The 25,531-nt window shown below is 41.7% G+C and overlaps 1 protein-coding gene and 1 non-coding gene across 3 annotated transcripts; both read left to right on the top strand.

The window, feature by feature from the left end:
* The first annotated feature begins 4,454 nt into the window (after positions 1 to 4,454).
* On the top strand, positions 4,455 to 25,413 carry si:ch211-198m17.1 (mucin-2). Of its 2 annotated transcripts, XM_037088599.1 has the most exons (14): positions 4,455 to 4,630; positions 17,537 to 19,423; positions 20,297 to 20,488; positions 20,634 to 20,732; positions 20,839 to 20,948; positions 21,038 to 21,096; positions 21,194 to 21,330; positions 21,421 to 21,555; positions 22,283 to 22,328; positions 22,493 to 22,530; positions 22,622 to 22,709; positions 23,400 to 23,595; positions 24,056 to 24,088; positions 24,464 to 25,413. In XM_037088599.1, the coding sequence occupies exons 1-14, from the start codon at positions 4,579 to 4,581 to the stop codon at positions 24,590 to 24,592; spliced, it is 3,201 nt and encodes a 1,066-aa protein (XP_036944494.1). In that variant the 5' UTR covers positions 4,455 to 4,578; the 3' UTR covers positions 24,593 to 25,413. The 2 variants fall into 2 exon arrangements, with proteins under 2 accessions (XP_036944494.1, XP_036944495.1); XM_037088600.1 differs by lacking the exon at positions 24,056 to 24,088.
* On the top strand, positions 15,658 to 15,729 carry trnae-uuc. Its single transcript has one exon. It is a non-coding gene; the product is annotated as a tRNA-Glu (tRNA).
* Positions 25,414 to 25,531: the final 118 nt, after the last annotated feature.

Here is a 25,531-nt window from a genome sequence, read left to right as displayed (position 1 = left end):
ATGGGATCAAACATTGTTAGTTAGTAAAACAAAAAAGGCAACTTTGACGTGGTCCAAGTAAAACATTTGGCCGTCTTTGCCGTAATGTTCTTGTTATTTGGTCCAAAAAAAAAAAAAACCCTCCTCTCCTTGGACATATTTTATTTAGGGACAGCTGATGATGATATAATCCATCAACAACACAAAATTAGACTTAATCTAAAAAAATGACCTTGTATATTATTACTAGCAGCAAACGTTTCCCCAAAACAAGACACACTTGTTCCCAGGCTGAAAAAAGGATTCGAAGGTATTGGAAAATGTTGCAATGGTTGTGCGACTATTTGCATGAGATAAGAGAGAGGTCAGTATTTATTTATGCACACAGTGGACGTTTGTTTTGTCTCTAATGAAGAGGTGTCCCAGAGCAGAGCCGTAAAAGCTGTGCTATGGCAACATGGAGGACGTGAAGAGATAGGGAGTGAATTTGCCTGGAAAATACTTGATATGAACATGTTGTATAGTTGAAGGCTGTAGTTAGACATTAAACATCGATGTTAGCATGCTCAGATAAAGTCCACTCCTTAGTTAAACAATAACACCAAGACAGACATGCACGCTCAGAATTAAAAACACTGTGCTGACAGTTGATCAAGATCTGTAATATGAACATTTAATATCTCAAAAAGTCTTTGTTGCTTGTCATGACCACAGTGTTAGGGGTTTTATTGTTTTGATAATCAGGAAGTTGTTCATCCATGCCATGAAAAAGTCATTACAGTCAGCTTCATCTTGTGTACAGGTTGTTTGAAGTGTGTGTCCCAAAACGCTGACTAATCCACTCAGGAAAACAATCAATTGCTCATACATCTCAGCAACAAAAGAAACACGAGACACTTCCTTGATAATCCATCATGATTTTTCGATGTTGGCTGACCTACTTAAGAGAAGTCCACCGTGCCTTCAGTTGTACTCTTTTAAAAATTCATAATGCCAGAGAGGTGTAGACTTCACTTGATCATTTGATAACCATCTTCCACTTGCACAGTGGTGCCAGCCACAATCAAACAAATGTAAAAAAAAAACAAAAAAAACTGAGTCAGTGGTAATAAATTGTGGCAATGCTTTCATTCCAGTATTCCAAGATTTCGAAATAAAAGAAACTGTTCAGTGTATTGCCTTTTGTTACAAAGTGAGTGAATAACAGCATACACTGAACAAAAAAAGGGTTAATGATCCATGTATAAATGTTTTACTTTAATTATCAGTTGGAGTTCTGTCCTTGCTTCTGATATGATGCTAAGGTGTTAAAATAATAACTTAGATATGATAAGGTCATGCCAGCCCAGGATCTTGGTCAGGGAGGGTGGCACAGGTTTGAAGAGCTCATGAAAGGGCTCCTTAAACACGCTGTGGAGGAGGTGAATGATATTTACTGACGAAATTGTAACCAGTTCATTAAATAAGCCTGGTGTTCAGGCGGCCTATACACTGCTAGATGCAAGAATATCTTGATTACTGGAAAACACTTTTTCCTCTAACCTGTTTTTTATATTTTTATTTTCATGTACAAGTACAAGCTTGTCCCAAGTGGGACTTCATGGTCGATAGTGTGTTTCAGAGAGCTTCAGGGGAACTTAATGTGAAGGATAAATGATCACCAAATCGAATGTGCGTTTGAGCTGCATGCAATTTAAAAGTATAAAATCTAAGAGTAACATGGTTAAAACCACTTAGCCAGTCTGGTTACTTCAATGAACATAAGACCACGTTAATGGTTATCTAGTGGTGAAATAATGCAGTAAACTAAAATAAAAATCTTAATAATTAACAAACTGGATGTCTTACATGGTCCCGCTCAGTTTCTTCTAAAATGTAAAAAGAATTCAGTGTCATCAGCATAGAAGATGAGTCTTTCTGACTGTTTTCACAGTTTTCACAAGTTCTAGAGGGTTTTACAGCAAAGTCTGTGGATTGACATGGATAGTTTGTCTAAAAAGTCAAATGCCAAAAATGTTTCCCGAATGTAATTCTCATGTGCTCTCAGAGCCACAGTCTCAAAAACCTCATGCCAAATAAATATCTGCAGGAGTCGATGCCACTAATGTTTAGAGAGATAAAAGTTTGTGATTTGGATAAACAGAACTTTTAAGAACCCAACTCAAGCAGAACAAGTAATAAGGGTCTGTTAGCAATTGCATGTTTGTCCTTCAGGTTACATAACCGCTGAAACTATTACCACAGGAACCTTTTTGAGGAGCGGCCTTTGCGTTTCCTAACAAAGCCTATTCAGCCTGAAACAGCTGGACTCATTAGAGGGGTCCATAATAACGATATGAAGAAGAAAAAAGAAGACAACAGTGTGGAGGGTTTATTATGTGAGTTTGTGCTTCTGTGTTCTCATCTTTGGACAATAAGAGTCCATCAGAGAGGAGAAAGCTCTTACAAGAGATAACAATGGCTCAAAAAAAAAAAGCCTGAAAATAACCTCAATATACACAACAGCTTCTTGGTGCCAGCCACACTACTCCTTGTATTATCAGAGGAATTTGCGAGTATCAAACAATCCGTCTCATAGATCTTTGAGTTGGATTGTTACTCCAGAGAACTAAAATTCATTTCAAAGTCAAGGTGACCTGCTCATGGTTAAGTACTTGATGCTGTCAGAAAGCCAGAGTTTGATTCAAATCGGCTCAGGTAAACTTGAGGCTCTGACGCAACAAAAGACCAGCGATATCACAAAGAACAAATTAATTTTAAAAAGTATATCAAATCATACAAACTGTGAGAATCTGGGAGGTCATTGTGTTGTGAGGTAAACGTGCGTCTGCAGCTTACAGACTGAAGGAAGGTTATGTTAAACAACTGATATGCTACCTTTTGAAAATAAATGTTGTTGTGTGTAAATATTCTTGATAGAGTTTATTTGATAAAAAAAACTTAATAGGATATGGTCATTTTGTTAAGTTCATTGTCAGGCCCATAAGTAGATGCAATAAAATGATCTAATCGGTCAGATGTGAGAGGAATTTTGTTATCAGCAACTGTGTCAAGCATATTAATATTGATTTTATGACTTTACTGCCTTCAGTACAGCTCTTAATAAGTTAAGGGAATTCATTTTTTATGGCGTTACGAGTCATGCTAGGGGAGTGGCTCTGTGGCGGTCCACATCGGATTCCTTACAGAAGTTTACGTTCCACAGAGGATGAATCATACTGACTTTGCTGAACCCCAAACCTGCCCTCTATTCAGGTTTTTAGATGTTTTGACAACTACTGGATGGATTTTCCATGAGGCGTGGCACAGATAGTCATGGTGCCCAGAAGATTAATCATTAATCTTTATTTGGGATTTTATCTGGCGCCACCAGCGTGGCAACATTTTCACATCCTGTCCAAACAACTACTGGATGGATTGACACGGAATACTGAACACATTCGTGACTCCGAGATGTTGATGCTTGATCATTTGGTGAATGTTAATAACTTGGTTAGTTTTCATTTGATGCCACCTTCCAGTCATAATTTGTAAAGATGTAGTAATGAGTCCTCAAAACCCAGAAATCAGCATTTTAGCACGTCTGGTTTCCTCGTCTCAGAGTCAGTCATTTTTTTGGTTAAATGCCTGAAATAAGGTCTGTGGTCACAATATTTACACGTATCAAAGTAGCTAATACAGCCCCACCCACAGAGCGGCTAATATTAGCATAGCTGTAGAGTCTTATATCGCTATTCCACCAAAACCAGAACCTTTTCCCATCTGTGAATTTTATCTGAAGTGTTATGAAGTGTCACAAATGCCTTGGAAACACTTGTAACAGCAGAGAAAACATAAACCCATTCAAATAAAAATAAAAAATTGACCCATTTTGAAAAAAGCTTCTGTAAAATAGTGGATAAATCCTTTTTTTTTATTATTTGGGCCCCACCACTGGATTTTGATTACACATCATCATTTTGCATGCTGGAATTAAGCATGTTCAGCGGGGTCTTGTGTTCAGACTGCTGCAGAGTCAACTGATGTGGGTGTAAATTCAAAACTTTTCCCATTGCAAACAAAAGCCTGACTTAACAGGTTTAGGTGGGATTTCTATCCAGTAGAAAAAAGGGTTTTAATCTTGTTTGATATTGACAGTTTATGATTCCCTCTCAGTGTCCACTTTTTTCTTTACACTGGACTTTGTTAGGCTGTGATACGTAATATCCTTGCGAACCTGTCATTTGACACTAATGCCAGTGTTCGGGTACAAGGCATGTACTTTATTCACGCTCTGTGCAAACACTCAGCTAAAAATAGTCAGTATTGTGCAGTAAGTTCTTGTGTATTGTGACAGGTTTATGGTGGAGGCACTGGTCCGTGGGTGGAGGGAAGGTGGAGGGAGGGAGGCTGAGCCGAGTACAGTGATGATGAGTGACAGGAGCGCCGGCCAATCAGAGGAGGGACTAAAGCTTTTAATGCTGTCAGAGGACGCAGCTCTCAGACTGAGCCACCTGTAGCAGGCAGCAGCGACTACACCCCGAAGCCGACGGAGACTGTGACACAGCACCGTTATTCTGCCCGTCACACCGGACTGAGACCCGGCGCAAGACCCGAACCATGTTCCTGAGCTACCTGTCTGTCGCGTTTCTGCTGGGCACAGCCATTAAAGGTGAGTGGAGTTCAACTCAGCAGCTTGTTAAACTCTTTCTAACTGTGTGTTTGTGACATTTAACTCACAGCTTTGGGATCCGAGCTTAAGGCTTGAAATACATCTTCATGTTAGTTTATACTAGTTTAACTTCAGTCTACAGATGCGTGGCTTTTCATATGTTGTCTTCTAGAGTCAAAATGTTTCCAAGTAGAAGTTTACAGCTCAGTATTTAATATTAGCCTGCTTATTCAGTCAGTATTGATTCTTCAGTGTTTAGGCTAACTACTATCTTTGTTGTGGCTGAGTGAAGCAGACTACTGTTTGGTATTTTAATCTGTTTATCAATCCAATTCATCATTCATCATTGTTGTATGATATCAGTTTTATTATAAAAAAAATAACATTTCATGTGCTTTAGTGCCATTTTGTGACTGAAAACACATATTTTCTGGCTTCTTTTCACATATTTGGCAGGTGAATTTTAGGTTTCACCTTGAGTCATGCCACTCATTTTTTACAGCTTCTTACAAATGACATGTCCTTAATATAGAAATTCCCTCCACTCCTCAAAATGAGTTAGGGATATCTGGATATGGGTTCATATATGCAGTAAATGAATAAAATGATATTCACAAAGCACAAAATAAAAATTCAAAGAGGTCGCAGGATAAACAATCCAGTGAACTAACATTGGGTATTTTACAGACTAATTATTATTCTACCTATATCAGTATTAATTCTGTAGTTGAGTAGAGCTAATTGTTACTACATATAAGCTACTATTTGGTATTTTGATGTGTTTATCCACCATAAATCTTCATATTTGTTAGAGGTAAAATCTTACATGTCATTTTATAGGATCGAAAAATGGTATTTCATGTACTTGAGTGTTATTTTGTGCATGTAAATACATATCTTTGGCCTCTCTTCTGCCCTTTTCACCTTTTTATTGGGTAAATGTTAGTGTACATCTTGAGTACATCAGCTTTTATGATCATCAGTGGGGCTTCTCGCAAATGATACGTCCATTATATAGAAATTCCTGTCTGAAAATAGTTTATTATAACTTTTTTCCACTGGCAAAAGTCTTCTTTTTTATTGTATGTATGTGCTCAGAGCACATATATTATCTTTTACCATGTAGGTAGTGATGGGATATCAGATGTAGTTAGATTGCAGTTATATTTTATTATAATCCAAGAAACTATACTTTTGACCGATGATGTGATGATTGCACACCTGTACGTCTTACAAGCATTGGTCTTTGCGCCTCCGTCATCTGCAGCTCTTCCTGTTGTGTTGTGTTTCTTTTTCAGTGTTTTATTAGTTTTGTGTCTAAGGACAGAAGTTGTCATTCACTGTAAAGCTCACTGAGGCAAAGTAAATAATTAATTCATTCCATTTCTTCAAGTTTTTGTGAAAAAATACATATTTCCTTCATCTTCTTCTTCTTCATGCTCTTTTTTTCTACACACATTCGTGGGGGTGGGGTGGATTTCCCCCAAATAGTCTTAACTCCTGACTCACTGCTCCTTCGCTCTGACTCAAATCTCTCTGTGGGTGGACAGATGCCAGCAAGGAGGCTTCGGTCAAACAACGGCCGGCCCCCTGAAGCGCAGCACACTCCACACACACAGTTTACTCTGTGTGTGATTTAGCAGACCCCCTCGACAGCGTGGTGAAGCTGCCCTGAGGAATTTTGATGAGCTCTCCACTGTACGAGCCTCGCTGAGCTTGTCTGCACTTAAAATCCATTGGTCACCCCTCGGTATTATTCAGAAAATGCCTCTGTGTGATTCAAGGCTCACATATGAAGCCTGAGAGTCAGATGCTGTCATGTGCCGGGGGCTCGGCAGCCTATATGGAGCCAGAGGACGGCTGGGAGCTGATGGACACTTCTGAGTTCCTGACTGAGTGTATCTGAAGTAGCAGTAAAGAGGTCCAGATGAAAAAGACCTCCTGAGGGTCGTGATCTTCCTCCCCTGCGTCTGGCGCCACACTTTCTTGTGCCCTCCATAAGAAAAGGGAGTGGAGCACATTTAACGCCCGCCCTGCCTCTCTTTTCTCCCTCTGCTACTGTTTCCTCTCTCAGACCACATGCAGTTTATCACAATCTCCTCCACATGTGTCATGTTCTGCTGGCTAGTCATCATTAGGTCATTACTAGCGCACGCAAGCTCTGGTTACGAGTTAAAGACGGAGGCAGGGATGTGAAACCGAAGTAGGGCTACAACTAAGCATCATTTTCATCATCATTATAATACCCCAGATTAATTAAGATTAGTTACTTCATCTGCTAAAGATAAAGAGGCAACGTTTTGAAGTGTGCTCGTTGAGGGACGGTCTGATGAGCTTGAGGCACCGGGGGAAATTAGGAGCTTTGGACCAAGATGGACCAAGATATCTCCTTAAAGTAATATTTCCTCACTTTGTGTTGATGATTTTAGTCAATTTCTGAATGTTTTCAACTAACATTATTTCATATTGAACCTTTAAGACAGGGTTTCTCAAACATTATCCTCCGTGTAACACTTGAGAAAATGTTTGGCTGTCCGAGTACACCCACAGCTAACGTTAAAATACAGTAGCGTAAGCTTGCTTACTCTATCCAGCTTACTGTTTTGCTAATGTCAGCAGGTGCTGTGGAAGCTTCGTCAGCTTCCATTTCAACTGGGCGTCTCCTCACTTACCAATAATTCCCATTCGGAGTATTTTTGAACCGTTCATTTTACCATACTCACCTGCCAGTACCGTTTGAGTTTAGCTCCTAACTTACCAACGTAAAATAACATGACTACATAGCAAGCTGAAACAAAAATATACAAAAAAGAATTTACAGAAAAAGACAAGACTAACTGTTGTATTTGAAAGTATTGTACTGTGTGTTTTTAAAGTAAATTATTTCATAAAAATCTTCCGGTTTGAGAATCATTTTACTGCAATATATGAAACGCAGCAGAGTGTCACATTCAGGGACCAGAACAAGACATTATTTGGCATTTTTGCGTTTAAAAACAAAACAAAAGGATCTGAAAGATTTTCTGTCAATAAACAAACTAAACTAACTAACCGCCCTGAATCAATTATCCCGTTATCAGCAGGAGAAGTACATAAAGAGCACAGTATATCATGTGTTCTTTATGTGTGATTCAGTTCCTTCTCACCATTACTGCGCTCAGTATGGATAACTGATTGCATCTTCCTCATTCGAGGCGCTCTCGCGCGCTGCCGTTGCGTCTACGCCCACTTCTCATGCACACTTGTTGCCGTCTCTCTCTGTGTCCCTCCCTTCTGTATCCTGTTGGATTAGAGCTGCTCCAGGGCAGTAAATCTCGCTCTGTAATTGGAAAGCATGTGCTGGCGGATCTTTAATTGGATATGATATGTGCAGAGGCCCTGCGAGTGAGCCCTGCTCCAGGGAGCCATCTGTCACCTCGGTGTTACAGTATAAGTGCTCTGTTTGCTCACAATTCACTCCGGCTGGCCTCCTCCTGAAGAAAATGACCTAATCTGCTGGAATAGATAGGGACTGAGATTAGATATCTCAACAGCTTCTTGTCTGCTGTGTTACTCACTGTGTCCTTGTGCAGCCGTTGCTGTGGCCTGAGGTTTTGTGTGTGTGTGTGTGTGTGCGTGTGTGTGTGTGTGTGTGTGTGTGTGTGTGTGCGTGTGCGTGTGTGTGTGTGTGTGTGTGTGTGTCTCACACCCAGTCCAGTGTGACAAAGTCTGAGCAAGACAAAGGGTAATCTGTTAAAAGAATAATGATCTATAAAAGGAGATAAACTTAACACTTTCTTTTAATAATTTCCTTGAATATCCTGATAATTTTCCAAGACATCATGTGTTTTGTTACTCATTAAAATGTATCATTGGTCCACTTAATTACCAGCAGAGAGGGGAAAAAAACAGAATGACAAAGAACTAAAAGATATGAAAAATCAAGTTTCCAATTCTTAAATGATTGATTAATGAATATACTTTGGTTTAAATGAAGCTTGTTTCAAGAAAACTCTTCTAGAGAACTGCTAACAACTGCCTACAAAAGCAGCACAGATAACTCACAAAACCAATAAAGATGTCAATCTTTGTCTATATTTTCTCTGTAAGTAGTACCAAATTTCATAGTTATTTCCAGCAAACATCCTAAAAAATGAAGAAGTTAGAAGAAATTTATGAAGATTCATCAAAATAAATGTAACCGACAAACAATAATCCTCATTAGAACATCGATGAGTCTGTGAATCCCAAAGAAATAGAGCTTCACAAACTCAACAGCTGGCTCTGATTTTTAGTTTTAAGACTTCCTCTCTTCACCACAGTCTTTTAACTTGACTCCGCAGGGAAATATTACACTTTTTACTACTAATTACATGACAGCTATAGTTAGATGTTTGCAGATTGCAAATAAGATAAAAATACATACAAAATATACTGCATGATTTGCTTATAAAACCATGAGAACTTTTACTTTTGACACTTCAGATACATTTTACTGGTAATACTCTTGTACCTTTCTGACTTTCTGGCTACATTTTTGTTTTGCTACTTTTATTCAAATAAATAATACATTCATGTCAAGAGGATTAACATGACAGCCTTTGTAAAAGTAGGACTTTACAGCAGAGTTTGTATTTATTTTGACTAAAAATGACATACACTATATTACCAAAAGTATTCGCTCACCCATTCAAATGATCAGAATCAGGTGTTCTAATCACTTGGCCTGGCCCCAGGTGTATAAATTCAAGCACTCAGGCATGCAGACTGTGAAACAAGACATTTGTGAAAGAATGGGCCGCTCTCAGGAGCTCAGTGAATTCCAGCGTGGAACTGTCATAGGATGCCACTTGTGCAACAAATCCAGTCGTGAAATTTCCTCGCTCCTAAATATTCCACAGTCAACTGTCAGCTCTATTATAACAAAATGGAAGCGTTTGGGAACAACAGCAACTCAGCCACGAAGTGGTAGGCCACGTAAAGTGACGGAGAGGGGTCAGCGGATGCTGAAGCGCATAGTGCAAAGAGGTCGCCGACTTTCTGCACAGTCAATTGCTAGAGAGCTACAAACTTCATGTGACCTTCAGATTAGCCCAAGTACAGTACGCAGAGAGCTTCATGGAATGGGTTTCCATGGCCGAGCAGCTGCAGCCAAGCCACACATCACCAAGTGCAATGCAAGGCGTCGGATGCAATGGTGTAAAGCACGCCGTCACTGGCCTCTAGAGCAGTGGAGACGCGTTCTCTGGAGTGATGAATCACGCTTTTCCATCTGGCAATCTGATGGACGAGTCTGGGTTTGGAGGTTGCCAGGAGAACGGTACATTTCAGATTGCATTGTGCCAACTGTGAAATTTGGTGGAGGAGGAATTATGGTATGGGGTTGTTTTTCAGGAGCTGGGCTTGGCCCCTTAGTTCCAGTGAAAGGAACATTGAATGCTTCAGGATACCAAAACATTTTGGACAATTCCATGCTCCCAACCTTGTGGGAACAGTTTGGAGCGGGCCCCTTCCTCTTCCAACATGACTGTGCACCAGTGCACAAAGCAAGGTCCATAAAGACGTGGATGACAGAGTCTGGTGTGGATGAACTTGACTGGCCTGCACAGAGTCCTGACCTGAACCCGATAGAACACCTTTGGGATGAATTAGAGCGGAGACTGAGAGCCAGGCCTTCTCGACCAACATCAGTGTGTGACCTCACCAATGCGCTTTTGGAAGAATGGTCAAAAATTCCTATAAACACTCTCCTCAACCTTGTGGACAGTCTTCCCAGAAGAGTTGAAGCTGTAATAGCTGCAAAAGGTGGACCGACATCATATTGAATTCTATGAGTTAGGAATGGGATGGCACTTCAGTTCATAGAATGAGTAAAGGCAGGTGAGCGAATACTTTTGGTAATATAGTGTATATCCTACCCCATCACCTCCATCACACGGGGCCTCTGCTTTTCTCTGATCAGGACTGTTGACACGAGACACTCAGCAGGGTGACCGACTGTTAGCTGCTGAAAATAAAAGCTTCCTCTCAGTCCTGTGAGGTCGCTCCTGGTGACCCCGGCGTCAGCCATGTGGCTTTGATGTGGCAGCCCTCAGGCCTGGTTCTCCCTCTGCAGTGAGCGCTGAAGGGAACGGACCTGTGTGTGTATCAGTCATGAGGGATGTGCACCTTTAGTTGCCAGTGGGTCATAAAGCAGTATGTAAGAAATGTTTTACTCTCATTAGCAACCCAAAGTGTGACCAGTAATAAGCTGCGAGCAGTGCCTCCAGCATTTTTTGTCTTTAATCAGCTTGTTTCGGATGCCATGCTGCATGATTTCACACACACACACACACACACCACTGTAGGTCAGCTCTCCACATGACTCCTCTGTCTCCTAATGAGATGCTGCCTTTTGGCCTCAGGCTCTTCCTGACTGGTGGGTCACAACCTGTCAGCTGGTCGCCTGCTCTGCGTGCTCTCTGTAATAAGGTAGGTCTGTCTTGCCGTGCCGCTGAATGTGATGAGGAACTATTTCAGGAATGCACTTTCCCCCTAACCACAACAATAAACTGTGAATATTTCATGGCGACATTGAGAAAGAGGAGTGTTTGTGTGCTGCTCTCCGGGATGCTCAGGATTCCTTCTGGTGTGTAGTTAATGCCGAAAAGGATTTATTCTGTGTGGACAGGAAATTGAGGTTGTGTGCTGCGGGGAAATGGATGTGACAGTCAGTTCATGAGCAGGTACTTCACAGGAGAAGCATTGTGTCGCATGAATATAAGTCCCCTGTAGTGCAGCGAAGCCCTGAAACACAAGAATCAACTGACTCCGTCTCTCTGTTTCTGCTCCTGGTGGTGATTTAAAGTGAGGCGAAGCTTGACAGCTGGAAACAGACGTCTCCCTGGCAACAGACACACTCCCACACTGTGTTTGTTTGATTTCTATGTCGAGAAAAGAAAGCGGTGGAGAGGCGTGGCAGCTGTTAAGTAGCATCAGTTCAGTGATAGCCTATCAAACCGTGGCGTTCGTGCTGGAGTTGGTGGAGGTTGAAGCCGGACCTTCTTATCCACGTCCTCCTGAGTGTGCGCTTGCCTCGGACCGACCTTAGACCCACTTGTCACCCAGCCTGACCCAGTCATCCCTTTTGTGTCTGCAGGGGATTATCCGGCTGTAGGTTAAATCCTCAGAGACAAGGCTCCCTGTTTGACGTGCATGGCAGAGTGTGCTCTTAATTACCCCACTTTTTATGACGCAAAATGGCTGTTTATTTACATTGTCTCATAAATGTTCCCAGTACGGGTAACTTCACCATCACAGGAGACTGAGAAAACTGAGCAGCAGCCTAATACTGTTAGGGATGATGATTAGTACTTTCACCAAATACTAATATATTTTGATAATCATCAGTAATGTGGATATAATGATTAAGTGGGTAAAGATCACTTTACTGCAATGCAGCCTTTAAAACCAGGAAAAGACAAGACTTAATCCATATTATTATATATTGATATCCAAAATATCATGATAACGATGTGATATAAATGAACAGTGATGTTCAGCCATGATTTGTGGTGAAGTGGGTGAAGTTGTTTTGTCTTTGTTGCTCCCCGGTCGGTGCAGAAATGCATAGAACAAGTTTCATTGTGTTGTACTCAGTACAACTGAATGTAATAATATAAGATACTTCTTCTTCCTCCATGTATGTAGAAATACAGAAGCAGTTTTGCTTTCATTGTGGAAACAATCATCACCGTGAAGATAACAGATTGTCTGTGAGACTTCATCCATGGCTCAGTGGTTGGAACTGTCGCCTCACAGCAAGAATGATCTGGGTTCCATGCCCAGCTTTCCATCACCATCAAAAACACGTATATTAGGTTAATTGTTGACGACCAGCAGAGAGAGAATGCTGCATCAGAGCCAAAGTAGCGCATTTCAAAAATGCCGACTGTTCTTCAGGGTCGGGTTGTATGTTGCGATAAGGATAACTTTTATGAGGTTCCTCCTCTTCATCCTCTTCCATGCTGATGGAAATAGAGAAGCAGCGATCATTGCTGACTGGGAAAAGAGAACTGCTTTGTTTATGTGACAAGCTCACATTCTTCTGTGTGACAGTTTCCCTTTCGCCCATGACTTCCCTGTGTTCATAAATACACTGTGTTTATCGTGACACCATAACCTTCTCTATCTGGGTTATTTATGACTTGTAGGTGGATGCCAGCAATACCTTGGCAAGTCAGGAGCCTTTGTTCAGTTGCACGTTTTCAAGGTCTCAGCTTCTGCACCTTTCAGACCATCAACACTGCGTTTGAAGGCCACAAGTTAAAACACTGAGCCCTACCCTTTCATAATTTGTCCATCGGCCTTATTGACAGCAGGTTAGACTGTATAAAAAATGATTGTGTAAGTCCTCCTAACAAAAGACTCTCCTTGTGCTCGACTCGTAACTGTCTTGGCCGCATTCGCAGAAGTTGATAAGGAAGACAGTAATTCAGAGATTAGGGCTGTTAGAGAGAGAATCAGACACTCAGTTTGGTTTTTATCACTCAGCACTGATGCCAAGACATTTATCTCGTGTATCTGTTCCACCTGAAATGATGCTTAGATGTTGTGGTCATCAGATTTGTTATTAATCAACCAAGTAGTTAATAATTAAAGAGCATATCACCAAAACATGATCACTTATTGGTCAGATCTATGATTTGCCTAACACTGAGTTCGTGGAACAATTTATCTAACCTAGATACCAATGAAATGACTCGATCCTGTTGCCATGTGAGGATAAAAATAGCCTAATAATAAAAATGATGAATAATTAATGGGGGTGCAGCTGTGAGCCAAAACATCAGATAAAACTATTTTCTGAATCACTTCAGCAAAACCTGATCATGAGCTCGATTAAAAGTCAGTCTTTTACTAAGGTGATTACAATATATTTTGAGTGGGACATAGATATCTGTAACGTTACCAAATTTCATGGCAAGCCTTTCAGTTGGATAGTCCAGCATCTTAGTCTTGCATGTTAGCATGCTAACAGTTGCTAACTAGCACTAATCACAAAGCACAGCTGAGGCCAAGGGAAAAAGATTAGAATTTTAGCGCTCATAACTGATTAATGAATAAATGATTGGGGGGGAAACCACAACTTCTTGACTGCGTGCAAAGCAACAACTTGGCTAGCTAATATGTTTTCCAGTTGGGCTATGATGAAGCAGATGATTGGCTTTTGGGGGGAAGGGGCAGGATTATGTGTCATACAACCGCCAGCTCTAGTGTAACAGATTTCTCTAGTTTTCTGCTCTTCTCTATAACATCTGATTGTATCTCCTCATATTATAGCAAACGTTTTGCCATTAAATTCTAATTGTACCCAATAAAATGCATCCACCAGGTAGCACTTACATTCTCACTGATGCCCTCAACCTGAGAGCCTACAGTACTTATGATATCTCAAGAAATGCCATGCATCCCTCCTGGTTGGTTTCAGTGTGTCATTAGTCAAGAAACAGAGAGCAACTGTTCCATTTGTTAACTTTCCATTCTGTGGAAATCAAGCGTCGATAAGAGAATTGTTTCCCTACACAAATACACAGCTGATAAGGCTCCTGACCGCCATGACATTAGAGTGAATGATACTCTTTTAATTTAGCCGTTTTATTCTGTAAAGATGTTTACTACTTCAACTGTGTTCAGCTCACAGACGCCTGCTATCTGCTGGCTGTGACACTGACATAGCACCCAGCTGATGTAGTGGAACAAATCACACACACCTGACTAATCCACAGGATGGAGTGTAAACCGAAACCGGCTGCACAGTTTCTATAAAAGCAGCAGGACTCTGAAAAACGGCTAAAATGTGACAATCTCATCTGAGATGCGAGCAGATAAAATTCAGCCTTTGAGGGTTTAACAGAATGTGAGGTATGCACAGTGAAATGCTTAACCTTCAGCTCAGTCTCATGGAAACACACACAAGTCCTTGCAATGGATACTCTACGAGTAAAATGTAACAGAGCTAATTAAGTCTGGGGTGGACTGGTCTGATTTAAGAGGTTTTGCATTAATCTTGATCTCTGGTCGTCCAAAAAGATTAGTCCATTGCCCCTTAAGTCTTAATCTGGACGAGACGTCGCAAAATGATATATGTCTGTTTTATGGCGATGATTTCATGTGACTTTACTTCACATAGATCCTGCCCTGCTTAACTCTGCCACTCCTTTACTTTTTGACCACTGAAATGTCATCTGAGACTATATACCTTTTTCAGGGAACTCAAACCTTTCTTCACTTCCTCATCTATCAGAATTGATTGCTCAATGTCTTTTTCCACTCCCTTAATACATCATTTTTAAGGTGGGTAAGGCTTTGCAGAGGACCCATAAAAGTCTGCTGTCACAGGGTGTGTGGAGGCTGTGGTTTTTCATCTCTGAATGAGTCTTGGTTACCAGGTGATAAAGACATTACCTCACACAGAGAAAATAATCAAATCTCGCTCCTGAGCTGATATTAGTCCAGGTTGTCTCACCACTTCCTTGTGCTTTACTGGATAAAACTGTTTGTCTAAGGTGTCCACCCATCTGGCTGTCACTAGCATGTTCACTCTCTTACTAAAAAAGAGGACTCTGAATGTTATCATTCAATGCATACAAATGAAATGTTGAGGTAAACAGACTAAGCCATAATCAAAGACCTCCTGCTGTGTGTACCGCTCCTCAAGCTGCCCTCTGGCTCTGTCCGTTCCTCCACAAACATAAAGCCAAGAGCAGAGGTGGGCTAAACGGGAACAGGCGTCATGACAGCACACTGAACAAACAGGCGGCAGCTTTCTCTTGTAAGATAGTCAAATGAAGTTGGCAGCAGTTGTGACTGACACATCGAGGTGTTGTAAACAGCCGTCACTTACGGTACCTCTTATCTGCTGAGTCACAGCTTTTGTCCACTTCTTACGCAGTGGTAGGTTCAACCTTGTTGCCCACTGTGTTGTTCAAACTGCTGTGATTTTTGGAGCATTTGCAGCTTGACAGAAATCAATTGGGTTTCTGTAAATGTACAGGAACGGGATGCATTCCCATATGGTCTAGCGGTTAGGATTCCTGGTTTTCACCCAGGCGGCCCGGGTTCAACTCCCGGTATGGGAACAAGTTTATTTCCTTGGGGTACCTGCACTCAGCACAGTGACAAAAGAGACCCCCTTCATACATAAATCAAATACAGTATTTTTCAGGATCTTCAGTTGGAGCTGCTCTCTAGTTGTTCTTGCTTGCAGATGCCAGCCACCTACATATCCCTGATTTCTTTCATCTCAGTCCATGCATTATTTCAAAATCCAAACCTTCCTCTGTCCAGGTTGGTGGAAATCTGTTCTGTAGTTTTTTGTGTGACACGTACATACAACAACAACAACATAACCTTGTTGGTGGAGGTCATAGAGTTGTATTTAATCTAAAATAATGTCATCTTGAAAATAAATACTAACAGTAGCAATGATAAAATAACAGTGTCACAGAAACGTTATGAATAATATCATTTGCCGGGATTTTGAACACTGAGTTAATATCTGTAGCTGTCAACATTAACATGGAAATGTGTGCTAATTAATGTATTTTTTCCTATATAATTAGCATGGATAATTAAGCTAGTAAGCTGTGATGTGGTCACATCTAAAAGCTCCTTTTTGTGTATTAACAATGGATCAAATGATTACTTGTATGTGAAAGGTGTTGCTTGTAATGATGAACCCAGAGAGAATTATGCTGCATTTTCCCTCAGCACTATGGAGCATTTAAGCCTCTTTTAGCCAGTTGGTTGTATGGTCCTCAGCTTTACAATTTCAGTTCACTTTCACAGCTGCCATGGTTGTTTCCCGCTGCAGTAGGCAGCTGTTATCCCTGCTGGAAAAAACACCATAGACCAGCATAGCAGGTAACCAGCAAGACCAGCATATTTTGTGTTTTGGTGCTGGTATGCTGGTCACCAGCATGGGATGTGTCTACAACTTATTTCATATTGCAGAGCATGAGGAGGAGCGAAGTTGGCTGTGAAAGCCCAGTACAGGACACAGAGTCAGTGAGGTTGTCATAGCACACCAAATTTATTGAACACAAACTTCAGACCTGCAAGATTTTGGGATCATTGAGGGCACCCAAGACAAACTGTAAATACTACACTAAATATACAAAAATATAAATGCAACACTCACAAGTTGAAGTAAACAATTTTATGATGATTTTCTTTTTTATGTACACAAAACAATCACTTCTTTCAGATTTTGAGCACACAGTTGTTAAAATCCAATAAGATAAGCCATCCACCTGACAGGTGTGGCAAATCAAGATGCTGATTGAACAGGAGTCAGGCACAGGTGTTCCCTGCCCAGCATGCTGGTGCATGGGATGCTGGTGACCAGCTTCATCAGCAACTTCACCAGCAAGACTATGCTGGTCAGCCAGCATAATTAATGGGACCAGCACCAAACCAGCACTGACCAGCATAGACCAGCATGGAAATCATGCTGGTCTATGCTGGTTTTTCCAGCAGGGATCAGTGAAAAGGCTGTGATAAACTACCAGTTCACTACCTGTCCAGGCCCAAAACCACTGAAAAACAAAGTTAGCATTTAATATCATCTAATTCTTGCTAAAAATGCATGTGCATGCCAGTAAGTCTAGTTAGGCATTTTTCAAATTCATATTGATGAATGTTAAAAATTGGTGCAGGTGTGTTGTTGTGCTCATAGTAATCCATACATATTTGCACGTTTTCTAACACAATACAAGGGGACAACAGAGAGGTTCAACTCCTTCACTTAGTGAACTTAATTTCTCTCTTTTTTGGTGACTTGTGTCACAGCTTTAGATTCAGCTCCCCAGCATTTTAGTTAGATGTGATGTGCCTAGGAGAGAGAAAGTGATGAGTTGATTATTTGCTTTTTGTTTTTGTCTGTAGGAACCGTATCAGAAAATGTCACCACCAGCGGAGGACTCAATGAGACATCAACCACTCCTACAACTTCTCCTATGACTTATACTACAACTTCACCATCATCTATAGCAAAAAATGCCACAACAGAATCTACAGCTTCACCACCATCTGCAACAGACCCTCCCACAGCCACGGGACCCTCTACAACTACAGGAAATGCCACAACAGAATCTAGAACTACGAAACCACCCACCACCGATACAGAGACAACCTTCTCTCCACCCAGCACAGAGTCCAGGACCACTATAGAAGCAGTCAACACCACCGTTACCCAGGACAGTAACGTCACCACCAGCCACCCAACGGACTCTCCAACCAATGGTTCAACTACAAGCCCCAAGACAAATGCAGCCACCACACCTACTCCAGATCCAACACTGACCACAACCAATGGCACAACTACAAATACACCAACCACGCAACCAAACAATGACACAACTGGCACTACACCACCTACAGCCAACGTCACAACTACAGGTACACCAACCACGCAACCAAACAATGACACAACTGGCACTACACCACCTACAGCCAACGTCACAACTACAGGTACACCAACCACGCAACCAAACAATGACACAACTGGCACTACACCACCTACAGCCAACGTCACAACTACAGGTACACCAACCACGCAACCAAACAATGACACAACTGGCACTACCCCACCTACAGCTAACATCACAACTACAGCTACACCAACCACGCAACCAAACAATGACACAACTGGCACTACCCCACCTACAGCTAACATCACAACTACAGCTACACCAACCACGCAACCACACAATGACACAACTGGCACTACACCACCTACAGCCAACGTCACAACTACAGGTACACCAACCACGCAACCACACAATGACACAACTGGCACTACGCCACCTACAGCCAATGTCACAACTACAGGTACACCAACCACGCAACCACACAATGACACAACTGGCACTACGCCACCTACAGCCAACATCACAACTACAGGTACACCAACCACGCAACCACACAATGACACAACTGGCACTACGCCACCTACAGCCAACATCACAACTACAGGTACACCAACCACGCAACCACACAATGACACAACTGGCACTACGCCACCTACAGCCAACATCACAACTACAGGTACACCAACCACGCAACCAAACAATGACACAACCGGCACTACACCACCTACAGCCAACATCACAACTACAGGTACACCAACCACACAACCAAACAATGACACAACTGGCACTACGCCACCTACAGCCAACATCACAACTACAGGTACACCAACCACACAACCAAACAATGACACAACTGGCACTACACCACCTACAACCAACGTCACAACTGCAGGTACACCAACCACGCAACCACACAATGACACAACTGGGACTACACCACCTACAACTAACGTCACAACTGCAGGTACACCAACCACGCAACCACACAATGACACAACTGGGACTACACCACCTACAACCAACGTCACAACTGCAGGTACACCAACCACGCAACCAAACAATGACACAACTGGCAACGTCACAGCTACTACACACCCAAGCAACAACACAACTTTGACTACACTCACAGCAAGACCAACCAACATCACAACTACAGCTCCAGCGACTTCAGAAATCTCTACAACTACACCAACTAACTCCAATAGCATCTCGCCTGCAACTCCCCTACCTGCCACCACAACCTCGACCTCTAACTCCAACACCACCGCTGCAAACACAGAACCCACTGCTGGAACCCAACCCACTTCACCCATCTCCACCTCCCCCACCTCCCAAGGCAGTAGCACTGCACCCTCCACTGGAAATACCACCACCCTTAGTCCCACAACACCAACCTCAGGAGGTAGGACTAATAGCATGATTGTTGTGTGTTCTTATAAAGTAATAGTATTTATGATAAAAAAATTGGATGCTAAAATCAGAGAATGACAGAGACTTTGAACCTTTTTACTTAAAAGGGACAGTTCATCCCACGATCAAGATTCCATTTTTCTTCATACCTGCCAGTTTTCCATCTAGACTGCTTTTGTGTGAGTTTTGGAGGTAATGATCGAAGAGATGTTGGCCCTTTCTCCAGCGGAACTAGAAGGCACTCACAGTGATACAGATGGGTCTAGTTTCGGTAGAGAAAAATAGTTCCTACATGAAATTGCTCACCGCAAGGTTTGTGGATTATCTTGAGTAATTAGGACATGATTTCTGGAAAGAGACATTGCTGTTGAGTTTTACGAATGTTTTTATTTGTTGCAACACAGCTATCTAGTTCTATTGTATCAGAGAGAAGGCAGACATGTCTATGATCAGTATCTCCAAAACAATCTGGATACCACCACACGGAAAAGGAAAAATGGATATTTGATTTTTGGGTGAGCTATCCTTTTAAAGCAACATTTGACCTAAAAAACTGAGCCAACATCACATCAATTACTAATAAAAAGTAAATTTCCAGTCTCTCCAAATTTATGTCAACTGAAAACTATAGTAGCTTGGAAAGTAGGAAATCAGTCTGAAATGGGTGGCATGTTTTGGAAAGTTGTCTGCAGTGATGTAAAGTTTAAGTGATTTGTAGTTAATAGGCAACATCTACCACTGTGGTCCTTTTAAGATCTACCTCACAGAGTAATTGAACGTAATTTAAGCAAACTGACAGAATTAAGTAAGTTTGCCGTGTGCAGCACGATGGCTGTGTTTAAATGTTCTTGTCTTGGCGTTACAGTGACCACTCCCACTGCAGTAACCACCACCACGACTCCTCCAACCGAACCACAAACTGGCAATACAACAGCCTCCACCACCACCACTCCAGCCTCAACCACCCCCGCTGCTTCCACCAACACTGTCACCACCCAGCGTCCAACAGAAATCACAACTAACTCCACCACAGGCCCGACCATCCCGCCCCCCATAGGTCTGTACCTTTTTCCAAAATTTGTTTAATTTCGCTCGACTGCCCATGAGGCAACTGGGCGAGATTAAAAAAACAGGTTGGAAAAAAAGATGATGTGTAATTGTAAAGCATGTCTCGTAGTGACTAAATGTTTTTCTCTTATCAGTGTGTCCTGCTGTCCCGTGTCCACCTGATAGCACCTGTCTTCAGGGGACCTGTCAGTGTATCTCTGGAAGCTTCCTACAGGGCGGACGCTGTGTACCTGGTACGAACACAACAACATTTCATCCCTTGTCACATGAAAAATGGCAATAAAAGGAATTGTAATGACTTGGTGAGTGTTAAATTTTCCTCTCTTCATCTTCACTCAGCCCAAGTGTTCCCAGGCCAGCTTCATATCACTTCCGTCAACTTTGTGGAGGAAATGAGGAACAGATCCTCACCAATATTCCAGGAAACGGCAGCTAGTATCACAGCAGCGGTAGGTTGTGAGCTCACAAAAGAGGGTGAACAGTTAAAAAAATTACTCCTCTCTTTGTCATTAAAGCACACGTTTCTTCCTTTTCACAGCTTGGAGAGGCCCTCAGAAATGAGCCAGGGTATAGACGGTCTGAGGTTGTCCAGTTAGAGTGAGTATTTTGTTTTTCTCCGAATGCATAAATGCCACAATTCACAAAACATTGATTTGTTTTTAACCTCATCTGGTGATTCTCTGTGATTCTCCAGACAAGGAAGTGTGCTAGCAACTGTAAATAACATCTTTGAAAACACCAACGTCACTCAGGATTCGGTTGACCAGTCCATTAAGAGTGCTATCAACAACTCAGATACAAACGGATTGTTGGCTGGTGCTACGTTTGCAGGTAAGACTTTGATTTTTTGGAGGAGAGCCTGACGTGCATGAGCTCCATCAGAGGGGTTTTCTCATACATTCTATATCCTCTCTGTCCTAGCTACCAACCTGTGTCAGCAGCAGCCATTACCATGTGATGTCGACACTACAACATGCACAAATAAAGAGGGCCGAGCTGTTTGTTTCTGTAAAAAGGGCTTCATCTCTTTGTTGTACTCAAACACCAGCTGCAGAGGTAAAAACGACAATTTCATATTCTTCTGAAGCGGACCAGAACATGCTCTAGTATTTATGCTGCGTCTTTTACATTAAAAAATGTGTCGTCTGTACAGTTTTCTGCTGCCGTAGTGCTTTAAATTATTAAAGCTTTACCTATAGAGTTTTAAGAGCTGATGACCCGTAGCGTTTGAAACAAGCTCAAGTTTTCCCAGCTGATCTCCAGTTAAGAGAGCCGCAACAAAAACCTCTTATCCTCAGTGGAATACTTGTGTGGGAGAAACAACAGGGAGCGAGACTAAGAGACAAGGTCAAGAGCTGTAGCCTTTTCTCCACGCTGACCTTTGGCACCTACTTCATTTATCTCTTTAATTTATTTCTTTTTAACGGGGTTGTTTCCCTGGAAACCTGTGGAAGAATCACAGCGTTCTCTGTCTCTCTGTGTGGAGGGTTGTGACCAAGGAGATCGGCCATAGGGAGAGCTAAATAAGACCTTCATACTAATGATGCATACAGTTGCTTTCCCAGGAAGAGAACATAATGTACGATTATGTGCTTTTTTTCAATGGTCATCATGCAGCCTCCATTTATGAAGAGGCTTTCATTGTGCTCATATTTTCATTGCCTGTGCAACCAGGCGTGATGTAGGTCTCCATCCACCGTGAAACCTCAGCTTGTTATCTGTTTCTTTTTGCTTCTGTTTCAGTCAAACTGTGTGTGTTAAAAATGTTTGTTTCCCTTTGTAGCGTGTCCAAGTGGGCAGCAGGCTGTGGGAGACACGCATTGTGAACCGTGAGTATATGTATTTTTAAGTTGGTGAACAGTCAGCTGTGTTAGAGGTGTTTCTGGGAAGTTAGCTCCCCCATGTGGATTCAGTGTGAAACTCCATCGATGTGCTACAGGACAGCCTTGAATTCAAAATGTGCATAATTTAACTGCTATGTTTTGTCTTTCAGATGTTCCTTTGGATATGCTGGTTTCAACTGCAGTGACTGTGAGTAACAACAGTCTTTCAGAGGCAGATGTGATGCAGCAGTTTTAGCAGCTGTTAAAACATCCAAACATCTTCCTGTTTGTGTTCACAGCGTCCCTGCTGGCTGTAGTGGTCATCTCGTGTGTACTGGGAGGAATTCTACTCATCATAGTCCTGGCTCTGCTCATATTCTGCTGCTGGTGAGAATATTATTACTGTCTTACCTTTTTCTCATTCTCCATATAGTCAACTCAGGCAGTAGCTCTAGAAACAGACATGTCTAAAACAATTTCTAAAAAGGCCTTATTCTGTATATCCTATTATCCTTTATATATGTTTATATTTTGCAACTAAATAAGGTGGAATAAATACTCAAAAAAATTGATTTCAATAATATTTTTGATCTACATTTTTTTTGTGACTCAAAAAATACATCTGTCGACTCCAGTGGACATTATGTATCAAATTGTATATTCATTCTTTATTGACTTGCCTTAATTTGCATGTTGTATTTAAATTTATGACATGATTTAAAATTTAGTAGTTTTATTAACAGCAGTATTAAACAGTCCTCAGATTTGATCTAAATATACGTTTGATATAGGCCCAGAGTTTATACTTTGGTGTGTGAAGTCCACGGGAATGAACAGATGTAAATTCAGTTGCAGAAAAAAGATGTTCATACGAGAAAAATTTTGTTAAAATCCAAGTTAAAAGTGAGTATTTATGGCAGTAGGCTGTTATGATAGTCAGCAAAGTTGTTGTCCAAAAACTATTGAAAAAACAGACACTAGCCAAATATTTCTGTGTTTTTATTGGAGACCAATGAAGATGGATTAATTGCTGGATTTAAAAACAATTGTACCTTTCACACTGTGTGCACACATTAGTAGGGGATGCTCACAAAGCAAGCCAGACCACAGCAGGAGTCCATACTCGCCAGGTGACAGGAACGAGCCCTGGCCCACCGGCATCACCCCGATCCCCCGCGCCACCACTAAATTTGATGCAGCCCCTCCCATAGAAATGACAGAAGGGGGCAGCACCAATAACCTGGTGGACAAAAATCATCACACCAATGGACTGGTGAGTTATCACGCGTTCCTCTGTTGTCTTGTCTGAATTACGTATCACCACTCATCCTCAGAGTGTTTATCATCCACCAAATCATCCTCTAGATTGTTCACCCCACCATCTTGTATCACGTTTGCACCAACTGATCAACCTAAAACTCACCCAGTAAGCATGGATGCAGTCATTTGCAGGTACAAAACACGTCTATGTCAAGGTTACAGGGCTTTTCTACCAAATGTAGCTAAGTTTTAGCCCGAGACATCTAGCAGTACTTGACCTGCAAATCAGCAAATCCGTGCTCACTGGTCACACTAACATCTTGACTAATTTCGGATTCACATTAGATGCATGAATAACATGTTTACTGCCCACCACGATGTTTAACCAGATCACCCAGAATGTATACATAGTATTAGCACGTAGCTCCCTCCCATGCTCCCTGCTTTGCCTGACTCCCAGTGTGTTGCTTTAGGGGTTTCATCCGAAGCAGAAAGGATGGAAAAAGGTAAGGCATGGCTTTGCTTTTAGATTCTGATTTTTGCTAGAAGCCCCCTGCTGATTATTTAGACAGGCCACAGTGAGAATCACGGTGGCAGGGTTTTTTTTTTTTTTTGTCTTCGGGTGATGGGAATCAGCATGAGAGGGTCTCTTGATTGGTTTGGAAAGCTCTCATCCTTCATGTTAATTCTAGTGAGTGACAGTTCAAAGAAGCCCCACTGATGCTAGTTTGGGAGTAGTGATGATTAGTTTTCAATGCACATCGGTGACTGCGGTTACTTGTGCACGTGTGCTTGGTGTCTGTGGGTATTTGTGTGTGAATGTGTGAAGTCCCTACATTTGAAAGACACTAACTCACTGACTGCTTCCACTGACATTTCAGTCAGGATCATACGATCTCAACCCCGACGGGATGAGGACCTTCAAAGGTAAAAATCCGTCACGTTACTCCTATCTGGTTCAAGGCCATGAGAACCCGTACTTCTTACCGGGAGAGGGCAACAAAAACTGAAAGACTTTCAAGGCCAGCTGGGGATGAAATCCACACAGGACTGAGGAACAAAAAGAAGTCTGACGCATAACTTAAACATGTCTGAACTTGCTTGGACTAACGCCAGATCACAAAGGAAAAACAGCCACCAAAGAGATTCTTTCATCGAGCGAGAACATTTGAACAATTTGTCGGAAGTGAGGCTAGTCGTTGCATCATGTCTGTTCTTTTGAAAAGAGCTGAATGGTGCCAGTAGATGTCGCCATTGCTCAGTGTAATGTTCCTTTTTTTATGCTTAAGATAAATCAATTATGTAGACTCTAAAGAAAATGGAGCTTCTAACATGCTAATTGCACTAAACTGTGTCTAAGTTTACCCTCAGTTTTCCTCTCCAATCAATGTTTGCTTTCAGGGGCTGCTAGATATTTTTCTTAAGGGTGTGATTATTTAAAAAACAATAAAATCGTGTATAACATAAGGGGCTGGATCCCTGTTTTAGGGTATTATTAAAGGGATTTATATTGTAGCTCAGTACTCTATTTGTTGACGCTGTACTTGCGAAACGTGCCTGTTTTTACGGTCTGTTTGACAAATAGGAAAACATGCAATGTTGTGACAAAGCCTGTCTCCTGGATGTGCCAATTATCACTTGTATACATTTTCTTCTGAAAACTCTTATAGATATTTATCCTTGTGTGTCTGAGGCAGTGCACTATTTTATAAGTGTTTAAAGGTTTTGTAAATGATTGAAGATCTTTTAGCAAAGAATGTGTGTGTTTGTGTGTGTGTGTGTGAGAGAGAGACAGAGAGAGTGCAATGAAAATAAATTAATTTAAACACAATAGTGTTGTTTCTCGTCATGTCTTGTACAACATCTTTGTGTGAAGGTCCCCCACTGATATCTGAAGAGGTGAAAGTGGCCATAGGTCCTTCCTTATAGCTGCCCAATAGGGCTGTCAG

Source organism: Acanthopagrus latus, chromosome 23 (genome assembly GCF_904848185.1).
Source record: "Acanthopagrus latus isolate v.2019 chromosome 23, fAcaLat1.1, whole genome shotgun sequence".
Taxonomy (NCBI): Eukaryota; Metazoa; Chordata; class Actinopteri; order Spariformes; family Sparidae; genus Acanthopagrus; species Acanthopagrus latus.
The sequence above is the reverse complement of the archived record's forward strand: the minus strand, read 5'-3'. Positions and strand labels throughout refer to the sequence as shown.